Below are 15,312 nucleotides of genomic sequence, written 5' to 3' on the forward strand. Positions count from 1 at the left end.
ATTATAATAATGGTTTATTTAAATATTTCAGGTAAAAGTAATTATATTATTACTGTGTAAATTATATTTTTTGTAAATTTATAATATAATTGTTATTGTGTATTTTAACTATTTCAGGTAAATCTAGCTGTAGATGAGGCCAGGGACGACTGGAATAGAGAATATATGATGAAAATGTCCATAAATACAACTAGTGCAGAAGCTTCCCAGGGTCTTCTCAAAGAGGTACACTATACAGTATAATATACACAGTACCAGTTTTAATTTGGTTTTAACCTTAAACCTGCTTTGCCCTGCCTCGAATTTAGAAATTTTAGGTATTTCAGTATCAAACTTTAAAATAATATGCATATTTGGGGTCACTACTTCACTTACCCATACACAACTTTGGCTATGAAGACTATCATTGACTTTGGATTCTTTGTGTAAGGAATCTTTCTATCTAGCTTTACTCGGGTGCCGAAAATAATGTACTGAGGGGCACCTGAAGTCTTCCTCCACCAGTTGAGCTGAAAAGTCGCCATATGCTTGCTTCAAAATAAAAGGTTACAGCCAGGTATTTTAATATATAAAAAAATAAAATATCTAGCTGAGTGGTTAAGGTTTTTGACTTCAAACCACTGCTTAAATTGATACAGCATAGACATTACTTGCATTTAAGACCAGTATTATTCTAGTTAAAGTAACAAGGTCTTTTCAAGGAAGTACAGTACAGAATTTATTTTCTCTCAATGTTAGTTTTATTCAGGTTTTACATGTATATTACTTGTTTTAAAGATCAGTTGTATTCTGGTTTTGATTTACTGACCTACACTAGATGGTAATCTAACCTAGAAAAAAAAAATATTTCTGTTTCCTGTTGTGCTCAGTGGAGTCCCTTTAACTTAGTCTTACTGTAATGCTTTCCCGCCATAAGAGTTCTAACATCGGCCATTATGGTAGTAATCAGTTATTTTGAGAAGGTTATTTAAAAAAACAAAAAAAACTTAAATTATTTACAATCACTCATCTTTTATCGCTATGTCCAGTTTCTAAATGTTAAAAAATTATTGAATACCATAGATTGTGAAAAATAACGTTCCGGAAATGATTGATTTATTACGATACTGGCAGATGTTAGAAATTTTTTGGTGGGAAAACAATTCCAGTAAGATTACCTTTAACACCAATATTAACCATTTAAGGAGATAGACAACCTGAAATCACAGCTGAAGGGAATACAGACTGAGCTGATAGAGAAGGAAGCTTCCTGGATGAAGGAAAAAGAGGACATTTTACTGCAGAAAGACTTGGAGAGAAGACAAGCCCTTGACTTACTCCAGGAGCAGACTGAAAATGAGTACAAACAGTTCCTGGAAGAGCACAAAGACATGCTGGATAAGGCTCTAAAAGCTGCAAGAGAACAGCATAACAAAGACAAGGTCAGATCTTTGGTTGTTTTTGTAAAGGACTGATGTTGAAATCTGTCCTCGATGTTTAAATTTTAGGATATACAGAATTAATTTTGCTTTACCTGTTAATCTACAGCCTTTCCTGGTTAACTTAGAATTTATTTTAGTTTGATTATGTAGAAACGTTATAGCTTATAGACACACTGTTGAATTCATTCCTGGAACCAACCTGGGTACAAGGTTATAAAGAATTTTTTCTAAGCTTACACTCAGATCTAAGGTATTTTATTGGTCAAAAACCAGCACAGATGGTATTATTGACCAATGAAAAATCCTTAGATTTGAGACTGTGCTCAGAAATAGGTTTTATAACTTTGACTCCAGTGCAACAACTTTAAAGTTTTTGCTCAAGGAAACAAAACCTCTGGGGTTTGAACCTATGCTGCCACATGTTTACTGTTGTTTATTTTATTGGCGAGTGGTTGGGTTACAGTGAGAAACCTGTGTGGAATGTCCTTCTTGTGACATAATTTTTTCCTAAAGCAAGATTTCTAAAAAAAAATCAATAAATCTCTGTACAGCAGCACCCTATAATCAACAACCAATATTGTTGTCTTTCAAAGGGTGTTGTTATGGGTGTTGTTCTGTGGAGGTTTTACTGCACAATCAAAGACCATTCCCTAAATATTGGATGATGGATAGAGACTACCCTCTTGATAAAGACCATTTTGCAGACCATAATTTCAGGCTGATTTTAAAATATGAAATATTGCAACAATGCACTAATTTCAGATTGAGTTTAAAATGAAATTGTGTTACAAATGTACTTATTTCAGGTTAAGTTTAAAATGAAGAACTGGTACAAATGTACTAATTTCAGGTTGAGTTTAAAATGAAATTGTGTTACAAATGTACTAATTTCAGGTTAAGTTTAAAATGAAGAACTGGTACAAATGTACTAATTTCAGGCTTATTTGAAAACAAAATATTTCAGGCCGAGTTAGAAGAACGATATACCACCCAGTTGAAAATTTTCCAGGCTAGAGAGAAGTCTTTACAGGAACAGCTTCAACAGTCTATGCATGGAACTCAAGTAAGTTTGCTAGTTAAAACCGCTTCAGTTTATACCAATTTATTTTAGTCTGATTGTGTTGGAAGCTATAAGCTTATTAAAACACTCTTGAATCTGTTCCTGGAACCAACCAGAACTAAGCAATGAGTGTAAAATTTCTTGCTTGTGAAAACAACAACTTGCCCCTGACAGGGTTTGAACCCAAGCGACCAGCAATCCTTAGATTATTTGTCAAACCCATTAACCACTTGGCCATGATTCATTTCCCTCGTTTTGTGTAGCATGTTTGATTTTGATAAGTGTCAAAATGATATTACACTAGTGTAATATAGTTTTTATTAAATTGGTTTATTACACTCCTGTGCTATGGTTTATGTGATGAAGATATTTTCGCTTTTTCTTGAACACTGTATGATAATGAACACTGTATGATAATAGTTTGCCAGTATGGTTCTGAAGGTTGTATTGACCATCATCTTTTTGTTTCTGTTATCAAAGCATCAGCATGATACCCTGGTCGACTTTGAGAAAGAACAGGTCATGTGGTACGATGAACGAGACCGACTTCTACAAGAAATCTCCGATCGTGACTCTCTGCTCGGCAAAGCCGATGTGCATCTGTCGAAGGAGGTGGACAAACTGCGATCGGAACTACAGGCAGCCTATCAGCGACGCTTAGAAGGTGAGATGGGCTCGTACCGTCAGAAGCTGGAGGCGGAATTTACGCGGGCGAATAACTCGGAGCAGAAAGAGAAGCTACAGCTGGAGAAACAGTTGAGCGAGGTGAACACAGAGTTGAACAGACTGAAAGCTCAGCTGAAAGAAGAAAGAGGAAAACATGCAGAAGAGGTGCGTTGTTTAACTTGGGGGGGAAAAAGTCATTTACTGAAACAATCTTTAAATAATCTTTGTTTCCCCTCCCGCAACCCATGCCAGTTTGGGTATGTTAGGTAGATAGATAAAACTTTCTTTTTTCTCAAGTATTACCTATTTATAGGAACCACCATGTTAAAAATTGATTGATCACCTTTAAAGTTTGATATTCTATTTATAGTCCATGATATATAATCTATAAATAGACACATATAATTATTATGTGAGCATTGAATAACAATTACATAAACTTCAACAGGTAAAGAAGATAACAAACAAACTGAATGAGATCGAGAAAAACCTAGAAGACAAAGATCGTTTGGAGGGGGAACTAAAGAAGGCCAAGGAACTTCTCAAAGGCTTTAAAGAGGAGTTGACCGACCAGCAGGAAAAGTGCGGGAAATATAAGACCGAGCTCGAGGATGTGACGGCCAAGTTGAATAAGTCATTACAGAATCAAGACAAGCTTCAGGTTAGTGGTTTGAATCAATATTCTGCCTATATAAATTATAGATAGATTTATTTTCGTTATCAGGGACGGGAAAATCAGATTTTAACTGACTTGTCAATTTTTATCTGAAGTGTTTCTTAATATGTCTGTGTGATACTTATATATTAAATTCCTGAAACTTTCCACTTGTCCGTACAAGCTGTGGGACAGCCTAAGAAATACGGACAATTGATTTTGCCGCTACTGATTATTGTGCAATAACATGGTAAAGCATACCTTATGCAATAAAAAAACAATATACCTTATTGAATAAATAGAGGATATTGAATGAGTGTAGATTCATACTAAATTTATTGAACAAGTTGAATAAAATCATATTATGCAAGCCTCTGGCGAGCATAATATTGTTTTATTCAACGAGTTCAATAAATTTAGTATTGAATCTACACGAATATAATATTCTATTTATCACATATATAAAATAAGAACAGTAAACTGTTAAAATGAGTTATTTTTCAATGACGCACCTATAGTGTAACGCTAACATTACCGCGCTTTAACGCTATGACGTCACGTCAAAGTGTTATTACACTAGTGTAATATCGTTTTTATTGAATGGCTTTATTACACTCCTGCGCCACATTTTATGTGATAAAAAACAATAACACAGACCTGTATGATAAGTGAAACCACATTGTTTACATCATATCAAGGATAATAAGTAGTCCTTATGTACTGATGGTATTGACAGTTTAGAATAAGGTTTAAATTTGTACAACTGAGCCGTTCCTAATAGATGAGGGAAGTCTGTTCCACAGGACACCGCCATTATATGCAACCGTAGACTCTGAAAAAAACAACTGCATCAAATTTATTTTTGGCCGTCTCAAACTTGAATAATCTCGCTGTTGCTTGTGATAAAACTGAAAGTGATCATCAAGCCCACTTGTCAAAATTCTGATATGTTGATATTTTAGACTGAGCTTAAAAAATTCCACGAAGAGAAATCTACGAACATTGAGTCGGTTCAGTCGATCGAGGCTTCGTACAGGAAGGACGTCAGCTTGTACAAGCAGAAACTTGAAGAATCCAACATCAGAATATCTAAGACTGAAAAACTCTTGCAAGATATGAAACACAAATACAGGTACGGTGATTAATGTTTTCATGACAATATTATAAAAACATGCTTTTCATTTCTTCTGAGCTAAAGGTTTTGTTGGTTTTTTTTAGCTCACCTGTCACAAAGTGACAGGGTGAGCTTTTGTGATCGCTTTTCGTCCGGCGTCCGTCCGGCGTCCGTCGTCCGTCCGTAAACTTTTGCTTTAAATGACATCTCCTCATAAACCACTGACCAATTTCATCCAAACTTCACAGGAATGTTCCTTTGGTGGTCACCTTTAAAAATTGTTCAAAGAATTTAATTCCATGCAGAACTCTGGTTGCCATGGCAACCGAAAGAAAAATCTTTAAATATCTTCTTTTAAACAACCCTAGGAGCTAGAGCTTAGATATTTGGCATGAAACATCTTCTAGTGAGTGTCTACCAAGTTTGTTCAAATAAAAGCCCTGGGGTCAAAATTGGCCCCGCCCCAGGGGGTCATTGATTTTCCCTATATGCATATAGTAAAAACTTAAAAAATCTTCTTTTAAAGAACCCAAAGAGCTAGAGCTAAGATATTTGGCATGAAACATCTTCTAGTGAGTGTCTACCAAGTTTGTTCAAATAAAAGCCCTGGGGTCAAAATTGGTCCCGCCCCGGGGGTCATTGATTTTCCCTATATGCATATAGTAAAAACTTAAAAATCTTCTTTTAGAGAACCGTAAGAGCTAGAGCTTAGATATTAAGCATGAAACATCTTCTAGTGAATGTCTACCAAATTTGTTCAAATAAAAGCCCTGGGGTCAAAATTGGCCTTGCCCCAGGGGGTCATTGATTTTCCCTATATGCATATAGTAAAAACTTAAAAATTCTTCTTTTAAAGAACCCAAAGAGCTAGAGCTAAGATATTAAGCATGAAACATCTTCTAGTGAGTGTCTACCAAGTTTGTTCAAATTAAAGCCCTGTGGTCAAAATTGGCCCCACCCCGGGGGGTCGTTGATTTTCCCTATATGCATATAGTAAAAAATTAAAAAATATTCTTTTAAAGAACCATAAGAGCTAGAGCTTAGATATTTGGCATGAAACATCTTCTAGTGAATGTCTACCAAGTTTGTTCAAATAAAAGCCCTGGGGTCAAAATTGGCCCCGCCCCAGGGGGTCATAGATTTTCCCTATATGCATATAGTAAAAACTTAAAAATTCTTCTTTTAAAGAACCCAAAGAGCTAGAGCTAAGATATTTAGCATGAAACATCTTCTAATGAGTGTCTACCAAGTTTGTTCAAATAAAAGCCCTGGGGTCAAAATTGGCCCCGCCCCAGGGGGTAATTGATTTTCCCTATATGCATATAGTAAAAACTTAAAAAATCTTCTTTTAAAGAACTCAAAGAGCTAGAGCTAACATATTTAGCATGAAACATGTTCTAATGGGTGTCTACCAAGTATGTTCAAATAAAAGCCCTGGGGTCAAAACTGGCCCCGCCCGGGGGGGGGGGGGGGGGAAGTCATTGATTTTCCTTATATGTGTATAGCAAAAACTTAAAAATCTTCTTTGAAAAAACCCAAATAGCTAGAGTTTAGATATTAAGCATGAAACATTTTTAAGTAAATATCTACAAAGTTTGTTCAAATAAAAGCCCGGGGGTCAAAACTGGCCCTGCCCCAGGGGTGTCATTGTTTTTAACTATATGTGTATAGTAAAAACTTTAAAAATCTTCTTTTAAAAAACCCAATGAGCTAGAACTTAGATGTTTAGCATGAAACATCTTCTTATGGGTGTCTACCAAGTCTGTTCAAATAAACAAATAAAAGCCCTTGTGTAAAAATTGGCCCGGGGGTGGGGGGGGGGCCTATATACAGGTGAGCGACCTCAGGGCCATCATGGCCCTCTTGTTGTTTTTTTTGTTTGTTTTTTCGACAATTTTTTTTTTTTCGACAAAATAATTGAAATAAATCTTTAGTGTAAACTGTATTTTTATTTGTAATCTTTTTATTTACGTGATAAAGAACATAGAAAATAATTTTACGGACAGAGTAGGAAGCTTAATGAAGCTTTAAAAAAAAAAACTCTATAATCTTAAAATAGATTTTTTGGGTGATGTCTTAGGCTTTTTCTGGAGGCGGTCTTTAATTAAATTCTTTCTTGGATAATGTAGAATAAGAGTATTTATAGGAGACTCTGAAATTACTGTTAAATTGTTATGTTTCTTCTGAAGGGTGGGGTAAGATACATTTGTAGTTTGGGGCAGTGTTTAATTGTATTTTTTGTTCAATAGGGCAGAGTTTTTATTGGCAGTGCTTAATTGTATTTTTTCTTCAAAAGGGTAGAGTTAAAGAGTTTAAGGCTGTTTTAATTGTATTTTGTCTTCAAAAGGGTAGAGTTAAAGAGTTTAAGGCTGTTTTAATTGTATTTTGTCTTCAAAAGGGTAGAGTTAAAGAGTTTTAGGCTGTTTTAATTGTATTTTTCTTTCAATATAGAGGAGTTAAAGAGTTTTAGGCTGTTTAAATTGTACTTTTTCTTCAAAAGGGTAGAGTTAAAGAGTTTTAGGCTGTTTAAATTGTATTTTTTCTTCAAAAGGGTAGAGTTAAAGAGTTTTAGGCTGTTTTAATTGTATTTTTCTTTCAATATAGAGGAGTTAAAGAGTTTGAGGTAGTGTTTAATAAAAATAATTACATTTTTTCTTTAAATATGGCCGAGTTAGGGAGTTTCAGGAAGGCTCTTAGGGCAATTGTTAATTGTATTATTCTTTAAATAGGGCGGAGTTAGAGAGTTTGAGGCAGTTTTTAATTGTATTATTCTTTAAATAGGGCGGAGTTAGAGAGTTTGAGGAAGGCTTTAGAGGCGGAGAATGATGTGGCAATGAACGCCATGAAAAACAAGATGATCGAGCTTCAGAAGAAACATGTAGCCATTGTTGAAGAAATGAGGCGTAAACATTTACTGGAGAGGGAGGAGTTAATGAAACATGGTGGCCAATCAGCTGTTGGAAGGGGCGTAACACCAACACCAAATACGGTAAACCATCCTCCAATTGAATTTGGCATTTCATATGTTACAAGGTTTAATTTTGGCAGAACAAAATTGCCTTTGATTTCAGATTTTTAATAAGACTGTATTTTAAAATATGACTGTATTTTAATTATCATCTAAATTTGTAGGGAAATAGGGCTATTTTCAGTGTATAATGGTTATACAACCATCAAAATTAGTTACTGAAGTACTAGAAATTCTGTATTTAAATTGAGGAAAGTTTTTTGGAGTTTTGTTATGGCTATTTTCCAAGGTAAATACCTTTCAGTTGACAATGCATTTCAGGGAGAAGTAGAGGAAATAGATCTGACTGTGAAAGAACTGAGGTCTCAATACTTAGATACAGTTGCCAAGATCAAAGGTAATTATGTTTATGATATCATATAGTTTCCAAGTTAACCTTAATAAGTTTATGGGGCAAATTTGACATTAAGATATGACCTTTTTATATAAGCAGGTATAACAAATGTGGATAAAAGAAAGCATATGTGCAGTATTAATATATATTGTTATTATATTCCTATGCCGATTTTGTGACTTCGTAAAAATGGTATTGCTGGGCCTTGCAAATATTTTTTTTATTTGAGTTGTACAAACAGCGTTAAGATGCACAAAATGCAATCGTTATACTATAGGCACAGCAATGAAAAATGGTCTTTTTTTCACTTCAAACGGTTGTTATTTTTTGTATGTGATAAATAAAATATTGAATTTTTGTAAGTTCATTACTGAATTTATTGAACTCGTTGAATAAAAAAATACTATGCCCGCCACAGGCCCCCAATATAAAATTTAGGCAACTCATTCAATAAATTCAGTATTAAACTTACACCCATTCAATATCCTCTATTTAAGACCTTTAAGTGTTATGGCCTGATGACTAAGACTAGATAAGCTTACATGTAAAAGTAAAGAACATCAAAACATCAGGCTATCTGATTTGTATGAAGGGGCATAGCCCCTTGAGTATAAATCAGAATGCCGAGTGTTTTGATGCTCTTTCTCTTTTGTATCCTAGGCAAAAATAAAAGCATGTTTTTTGAAGTCACAATATGAAACCCCAGAAAAAAATAACCAATGAACAAGCATCTGAATATGATATTTTTATCACTATCCCTTTCTCTGTCGTCACAAAAAGTAAGCCACACAATAATGATTTCTATTGTTACATCACATACAAATGCTGAAAGTGGATTGGTTATATTTTATAATATGTGAAATGAATTATAATTTTGTAGGAGATGTATTACGGCACATCACACAGACCAATGTTCGAGCTGCAGAGACGGTCAAACTTGAGATGGACAAAGAAAGAATGACCACCTTCCAACAGATCAAGGATTTCTACAGACAGAATGTGAAACAAATTCTAGATACAGAAATTGTTGGGTAGGTCTACCATATATTTTTTGGGACAGAAAAAAATTAAGAAAAAAAAAGAACTACAGAACTCCTCTTAATGATTTTAAGGGGACGGCAGAATTTATATCTTTATATCCAGATATCATTATATCCGAGAGAGAACCATTCTGACAACGAGAACCAGAACTGCAGCAAGAGCATCATTGTTAGCGGTAAATCGTTATAAAGCGATATCACTATAAAGAGCAGTTTACTGTATGTATCAGTCATTTGTGGTTTGCAAGCCCAACCAGGGTCATGACATAATTTCCTCACATTAAAGCAGTTCTGATTATTTCAAAGACAGGGAAGAGTGGTTCAAACCCCTTTAGGGACAAGCTTATATGTCCTTGAGCGAAATGTTTTACACTCATTGCTGACTGGTTCGAACACAATCAAACTTAAACAAAATTTGTATTAAGTAATTTAAGAGTGGTTTATTAAACTGCTTTAACTTTATTTAAAATTGCAGCATAATATTTTGTTCCTGAATGCAGTGTTCTGTTTATGTACAGTTTTCATGCGTGTTAAATAAGCAAGACATGGTACTATAGAAGGTGGCAATTCTTTCGAGAATCAACCATAAAATTATTTTTATTGTTGATAAATTTTATGAAAAGTTCTTTTTATTAGATGTAGCTTTATACCATTTAAGTGATTTTTAAACAAATTTAGATAGAGTGGAGCAAAGATTGAGAGCATTTGTTATTTGTTTCTAACAAAATTATTCATTTTCTTTCAGAGCAACACTGGAGAGTAAGTTACTAGCCGTGGAAGAGGCATTGGAGAATCTTTCCAGTAATCCAAGCTCACGTTCTGCCACGCCGAAATCTGACGAGTTCATCTTGGATGAACGCCAAATGAAATCTAGGTCAAGGTCTGCCTCGAGGGATGCTGGGATATCACCGAAAGGTCAAAGGTCAGTGTCATTCACGAGTGGCACCAAAGGTGATAGGTCACGTACACCGGTGAACTCTACCAACGATTTGTCAATGTCGAGTCAGTTTGACGACCCGCGGAGTCCGAAAAGTAGACATTTTACAAAATCGCCACGAGAGCTGAATATAACTGTTCGTGGAGATAGGAGCACTGAAGTGCCTGACTTGCGGTCTTCGTATGATTGGAAGTATGAGGACAATGAGTTTGACACGAGACGCTCAGAAAACAGACCAACATCCGCTCGCACTACACGAGAATTAAAGGAAAATGACACAAGAGCACGCGACAATCGTCCTCTTTCTGCTAAGTCCCCCAGAGAATTACATTTATCCCTTAGACATAAAGGTGTGGAGGCTGATTATGAAGAAGAACGAGGGCGGGAAAGAAATAGAAGCGGAGATAAAAGAAGGTCACGGACATTAATATCTACAAGAGATATTCATGCAGGGAGATTTTCACGTACTGCGGAAGGTGGCGATGTGACAGATAATTCTGGTTACTATGGCGATAATCGTGCAAAGAGTGTTACCCCTATGCATAGTTCAATGTCAAGGTCTTCACCTTCATTGTACCGACCTGTTTCAGTCCCAGATTTAAGTAGCGAGGACAAAGAGTTAAAAGTATGGGCCGAAACTAACAATGACTCTTACAGATATACACCTCTGCGTGAAACGTTAAGACAAGGGACAAATTTACATCGAAGTAATAGCAAGTCAGAATCCGATCTAAGTATTGCCGAGAAAAATTTCGGCCCCTTGAAACCTGAATATGATTCAAATCTGGACCTTTCTACAGGAAGTTTGACCTCAGATTCTTTATTCACTCCACGAAAGCGGGACGCTGGCGAGACGCCAACAAGCACGCCACGTCGTCATTCCCACAGAAAACATTACACACTTCATAGTTTTCCGACCAGGGACCAAATAACAAGTGATTTAAGAAATCGGGAACAAAGTAGTGGTAATGAATATCGCAAGCAGACGCAAAACATTTCACGAAATGACGATGTCGGTGTAAATTCCCCTGTGTCGTCTGCACGTACTTCGAAGAAAAATCTTCCATTAATTCAGTTTCGGCATGGAAAAATGCAGAGCTTAGGGCGTGGACAAGTGACTAATAGCAAATCTCCCCATCCGGAAGACGGTGTAATTATTCGAGACACGCCTCCAACGAGAGATACTTCCGGTTCACCGGAGAAGCATTATAGGCCATTATCAGTGTCAACAAATACTCACATGGATTTCTGAAGTGTTCTGTGTGTAGAAAATAGAAATAGATGACACGTTTTAGAGTTACACGCATATTTATATTTCTGTAACTTTGGATTTAAAAATCGTTTCTTTCAAAGACTTGATAATGGCTATGTTGTCACTCCCATATATGGTTTTTCGGTAGAAGTCGTAGATGGCACGGTTTAAAATTACACAAATACACATGTATATTCCACTTATCCAGAAATTGTCCAACGCAAAATGTGTTGATGATGAGATAAAAAAAGGCATATGTGTTTACTCATTTGTGTTTTGACTAATACGCAACACAATATTTTTTAGCATAAACTTGTTGTGCATGTGTTATAGCAAGAAATTAAGCAGAAGGAGATGAAAAGGACTTCAAGAAGGCATTATAATTTGTATTTCTATATATCTGTAAATAGGAAATAACTTTATTTCGCATAGAATTGTTATAGATAATGGAGTGTGGGAATCTGAAATTATTGTAGTTATTTATTTAGTATTGTGTGAGATTTGTTTGAACACTTAAAAAAGTTACGGCAATGCTTAAAGTGACATTATGCTCATTATTTTTCTTTCTTTTTTTGCTGTCGAGTTGAGTTAAATCAGTAATATTTAAAATTTCAAAAGATTGACTTTTATAAGGATGTTTGACCTTCAGTTGATAATGGATAATGTTCATGATACACTACAAGAACTACATAAATTATAAAAAGACTGCCTGACTCGTCCTCTTTTTTTAGAGGCAAGCATTATCAGTTCATTCTGAACAATTTAAATTTCCATTAGTCTCATAGACATAATTGATTATTTTATCATAGTGAAATATAAAGTTGAACACACATTAATGGCAAATTGTCAAGGTAATTTTTATTTTTACCTGTTCACTGACTATTAACACTTGGCTGGGTATACTGTCACTTTAATTAACAAGAACTGGAGTAGAAAAATAAAAAAAATGAACTTTCAGGCAGGAAAAAAAATCTTTTTGTTGATAAATCAAAGAGTGAAAAGTAATATGGAAATGTCTTTTTCTTTTGTTTTGCTGAATTTTATTTGTGAATTAATTGATAAACAAGTTTGTATGAAAATGTACAATTTATATAATGTTAAATTTTAGGCAATTACATTTTCTCTAAACTTTCTCACATTGTTAGGTAACATCGATACAAAATTTGCCATTGGATCCCAGTCAAGAAATCTAAGTACCCAGCTATTGGTCAGTTTCAAATTTGAATTTAAATTTTGTGACCAATCAGCTTCTGGTATTTGAGACAAAGACTGGTTTACAAATTCAAGTTATTTTTTTTCCTCTCATTTTTTTTCAATGCACAAGATCTGACTTTTAGGGTATGGCATTAATCTATTCATCTTTTTGGGATTTTTCTGGAGACTGCCATGACAAAATCAGGGGTTTTTTTTATTTACCAGACTACTGCCTTTCATAATTTTTGTTGTTTTTTGTCTAATAATAACTAAATTGAATTTGAATCTAAATTGAATGGGGGTAAGATTTACTGTCAGGTTTCTTATATTATTGTCCATGGCTTAGTGGTTCTGGTCATTGACTTCAAACAACTTGCTCTACAATGTTGAATGTTTCGAATTTGCTAGCTTCTTTAAGATTATTTCATGTGAGAAAGATATCCAGCTAACTTAGGGAGTGTCCATAGTTTAACTCTGGTGCCCGTACATGCCTGAAATAGTATACTTAGAAGCACCTGAGGTCTTCCTCCACCAGGTAAAGCTGGAAAGTCGCCATATCATCTTTGCAGTGTTATGCTGCATAAAACCTTACAAAAATAAAAAATCTAGCAGTTACTATGTTTTTTAAAAAAGAAGAAGTATGATTTTTTTAAAAAGAGGATTTCTTTTCTTTTATTACAGCATAGCTGAAATTCTAAGGAAAATGAAGAAAGGAAAAACCTACAAGAAAACTGATTGTCATTCCTAATAAATAATTAATTTTGTCTATTTTGGTTGTAGCTATTTCTTTTCTTTTTTTTTTTCATTGTATTCCAAATGCCATGTTGGGCTGTCGGTGAAATATTGTTGGTTTTCAGATAAGTAACTGACCCAGGAAGACTGCACAAACGTAAATATACATGTATATTGATTCTTTTTTTTTAATTTTAAAAATTTTATGCAAAATAAGCATTTTCATTTTGAAACTTTGAGAAATTTATCAAATATTGTACAATGCTTATGAAGGGCTTTTATTTTATGGAGAAAAAACAAAGTGATTAGCTTATTTTGAAAAGAAAAACTGATGAGATTTTGCAGTGTGTGATATTTTTGATATTTCACTGATGAGAAATATATGCCTTTCTATTAAACAAGCCATTGTAATTAAATAGGGAATAGCATTAGGTAGAAAGCAATACAATACTGTTTAAAATGTCAAACAAAAAGATGCTATTTGGGTGTAAAATGTAAAATTAAACATTGATCATTTTGAGAGAGAAAAAAGTAAAAATCTATGTGGATTTTGTAACAATATTAATTTAAAGTTGCAAGTTTTACTATGTCGTAACATGTGACAAACTATGTTATGAATTTATGTAATGGTAGGCACCCATGTGGCATCTTTTTCCCTTGATATAGTCAATAATTTATAATACTGCAAATATTCTAAAATTTTGTCATTTTTTTGTTTGCATACAAAAAAATTATACGTTCTGCTGTAAATATTATGTTTTTTGCTTGGCACATTGATTTTTCTGTAAATATTTTTGAAGAGCTTCTTGTACATGTATGATTAAGTTAATTCTGCTGTAAATATTCTGCTTCACATTTAGTATGCTAAATTTAGATTTGCTGTAAATATTCTGAAAGTTTGCCATCTTTTATTGTGGCACATAACATAATTTGATGTAAACATTTTGAAATTTTGCCAGTTTAAGTAAATGTGATATTTTTGCACATTCCGTCCATCTATTTAAATGTAGCTGTAAAAATGTGTTATACTTTTTTGAACAGATCATATTGTCAATGTTTGAATATTGGATTTTGGTTTTTGACCAATCAAACATGATTTGTTATTCAGTATTCTTTTTACTATACATGTATTCTGATGAAACCCTTACCACTCTAAATATCTTAAATGGACTTGTCCATCTTTCAATCTGGGCAAGACCATTCATCATTTTTAGGGAAATAAGGCTAAGGGTTTAATATGCTTAGTTGTTTTTAAGACCAAAGTCGATAGCTTTACCCCACCCATGACTGAAATATGACATTTTTTTTTTTTAAAGCAACAAAACCTGTCACTGGAAATTAATGGGAGCATTCATCATAGTCAGTGATGTTCTTGGTATTGCTTGTTTCTTTGGGTTTCTTTTTTTAGTCCCCTACCGGTTTACCGGAGGGGACTTTAGGTTTACCCTCCGTCCGTCTGTCCGTCTGTCCGTCCGTCTGTCCGTCTGTCTGTCAGTCCGTCAGTCCGTCCGTCCACAAAACTGGATCCCGCGATAACTTGAAAAGTACTGAAAATATTTTTATGAAACTTGATATATGGATAGATGGCAGTATGGAGATTATGCACGTCTTTTTCTTTTCTTCCTATGTTCAAAATTCTGGTTGCTATGGCAACAAATAGGCTGAAAATATGGCAAATTTTACACATAAACTGGATCCAGTGATAACGCAAAAAAGTACTGGAAATATTTTTATGAAACTTGATATATGGATAGATGGCAGTATGGAGATTATGCACGTCTTTTTCTTTTCTTTCCTATGTTCAAAATTCTGGTTGCTATGGCAACAAATAGGCTGAAAATATGGCAAATTTTACACATAAACTGGATCCAGTGATAAC

At 34.4% G+C, this 15,312-nt stretch overlaps 1 protein-coding gene across 2 annotated transcripts in view; it reads left to right on the top strand.

Moving 5' to 3' along the window:
* The window catches only part of LOC132740337 (golgin subfamily A member 4-like), a 57,396-nt gene extending 43,206 nt beyond the window's left edge, over nucleotides 1-14,190 (top strand). For both annotated transcript variants that reach the window (XM_060728216.1, XM_060728217.1), the window contains 10 exons: nucleotides 118-225; nucleotides 1,185-1,421; nucleotides 2,386-2,484; nucleotides 2,962-3,312; nucleotides 3,596-3,808; nucleotides 4,765-4,934; nucleotides 7,698-7,905; nucleotides 8,206-8,281; nucleotides 9,159-9,309; nucleotides 10,064-14,190. In XM_060728216.1, the coding sequence (XP_060584199.1) occupies nucleotides 118-225; nucleotides 1,185-1,421; nucleotides 2,386-2,484; nucleotides 2,962-3,312; nucleotides 3,596-3,808; nucleotides 4,765-4,934; nucleotides 7,698-7,905; nucleotides 8,206-8,281; nucleotides 9,159-9,309; nucleotides 10,064-11,507 (3,057 nt within the window). In that variant the 3' untranslated portion in view covers nucleotides 11,508-14,190. The remainder of the gene's footprint in view (nucleotides 1-117; nucleotides 226-1,184; nucleotides 1,422-2,385; nucleotides 2,485-2,961; nucleotides 3,313-3,595; nucleotides 3,809-4,764; nucleotides 4,935-7,697; nucleotides 7,906-8,205; nucleotides 8,282-9,158; nucleotides 9,310-10,063) is intronic.
* The last annotated feature ends 1,122 nt before the right edge of the window (nucleotides 14,191-15,312 follow it).

This window comes from Ruditapes philippinarum, unplaced genomic scaffold (assembly GCF_026571515.1).
Source record: "Ruditapes philippinarum isolate M1 unplaced genomic scaffold, ASM2657151v2 ctg6880_1_1_1_1, whole genome shotgun sequence".
In the NCBI taxonomy this organism is placed as follows: Eukaryota; Metazoa; Mollusca; class Bivalvia; order Venerida; family Veneridae; genus Ruditapes; species Ruditapes philippinarum.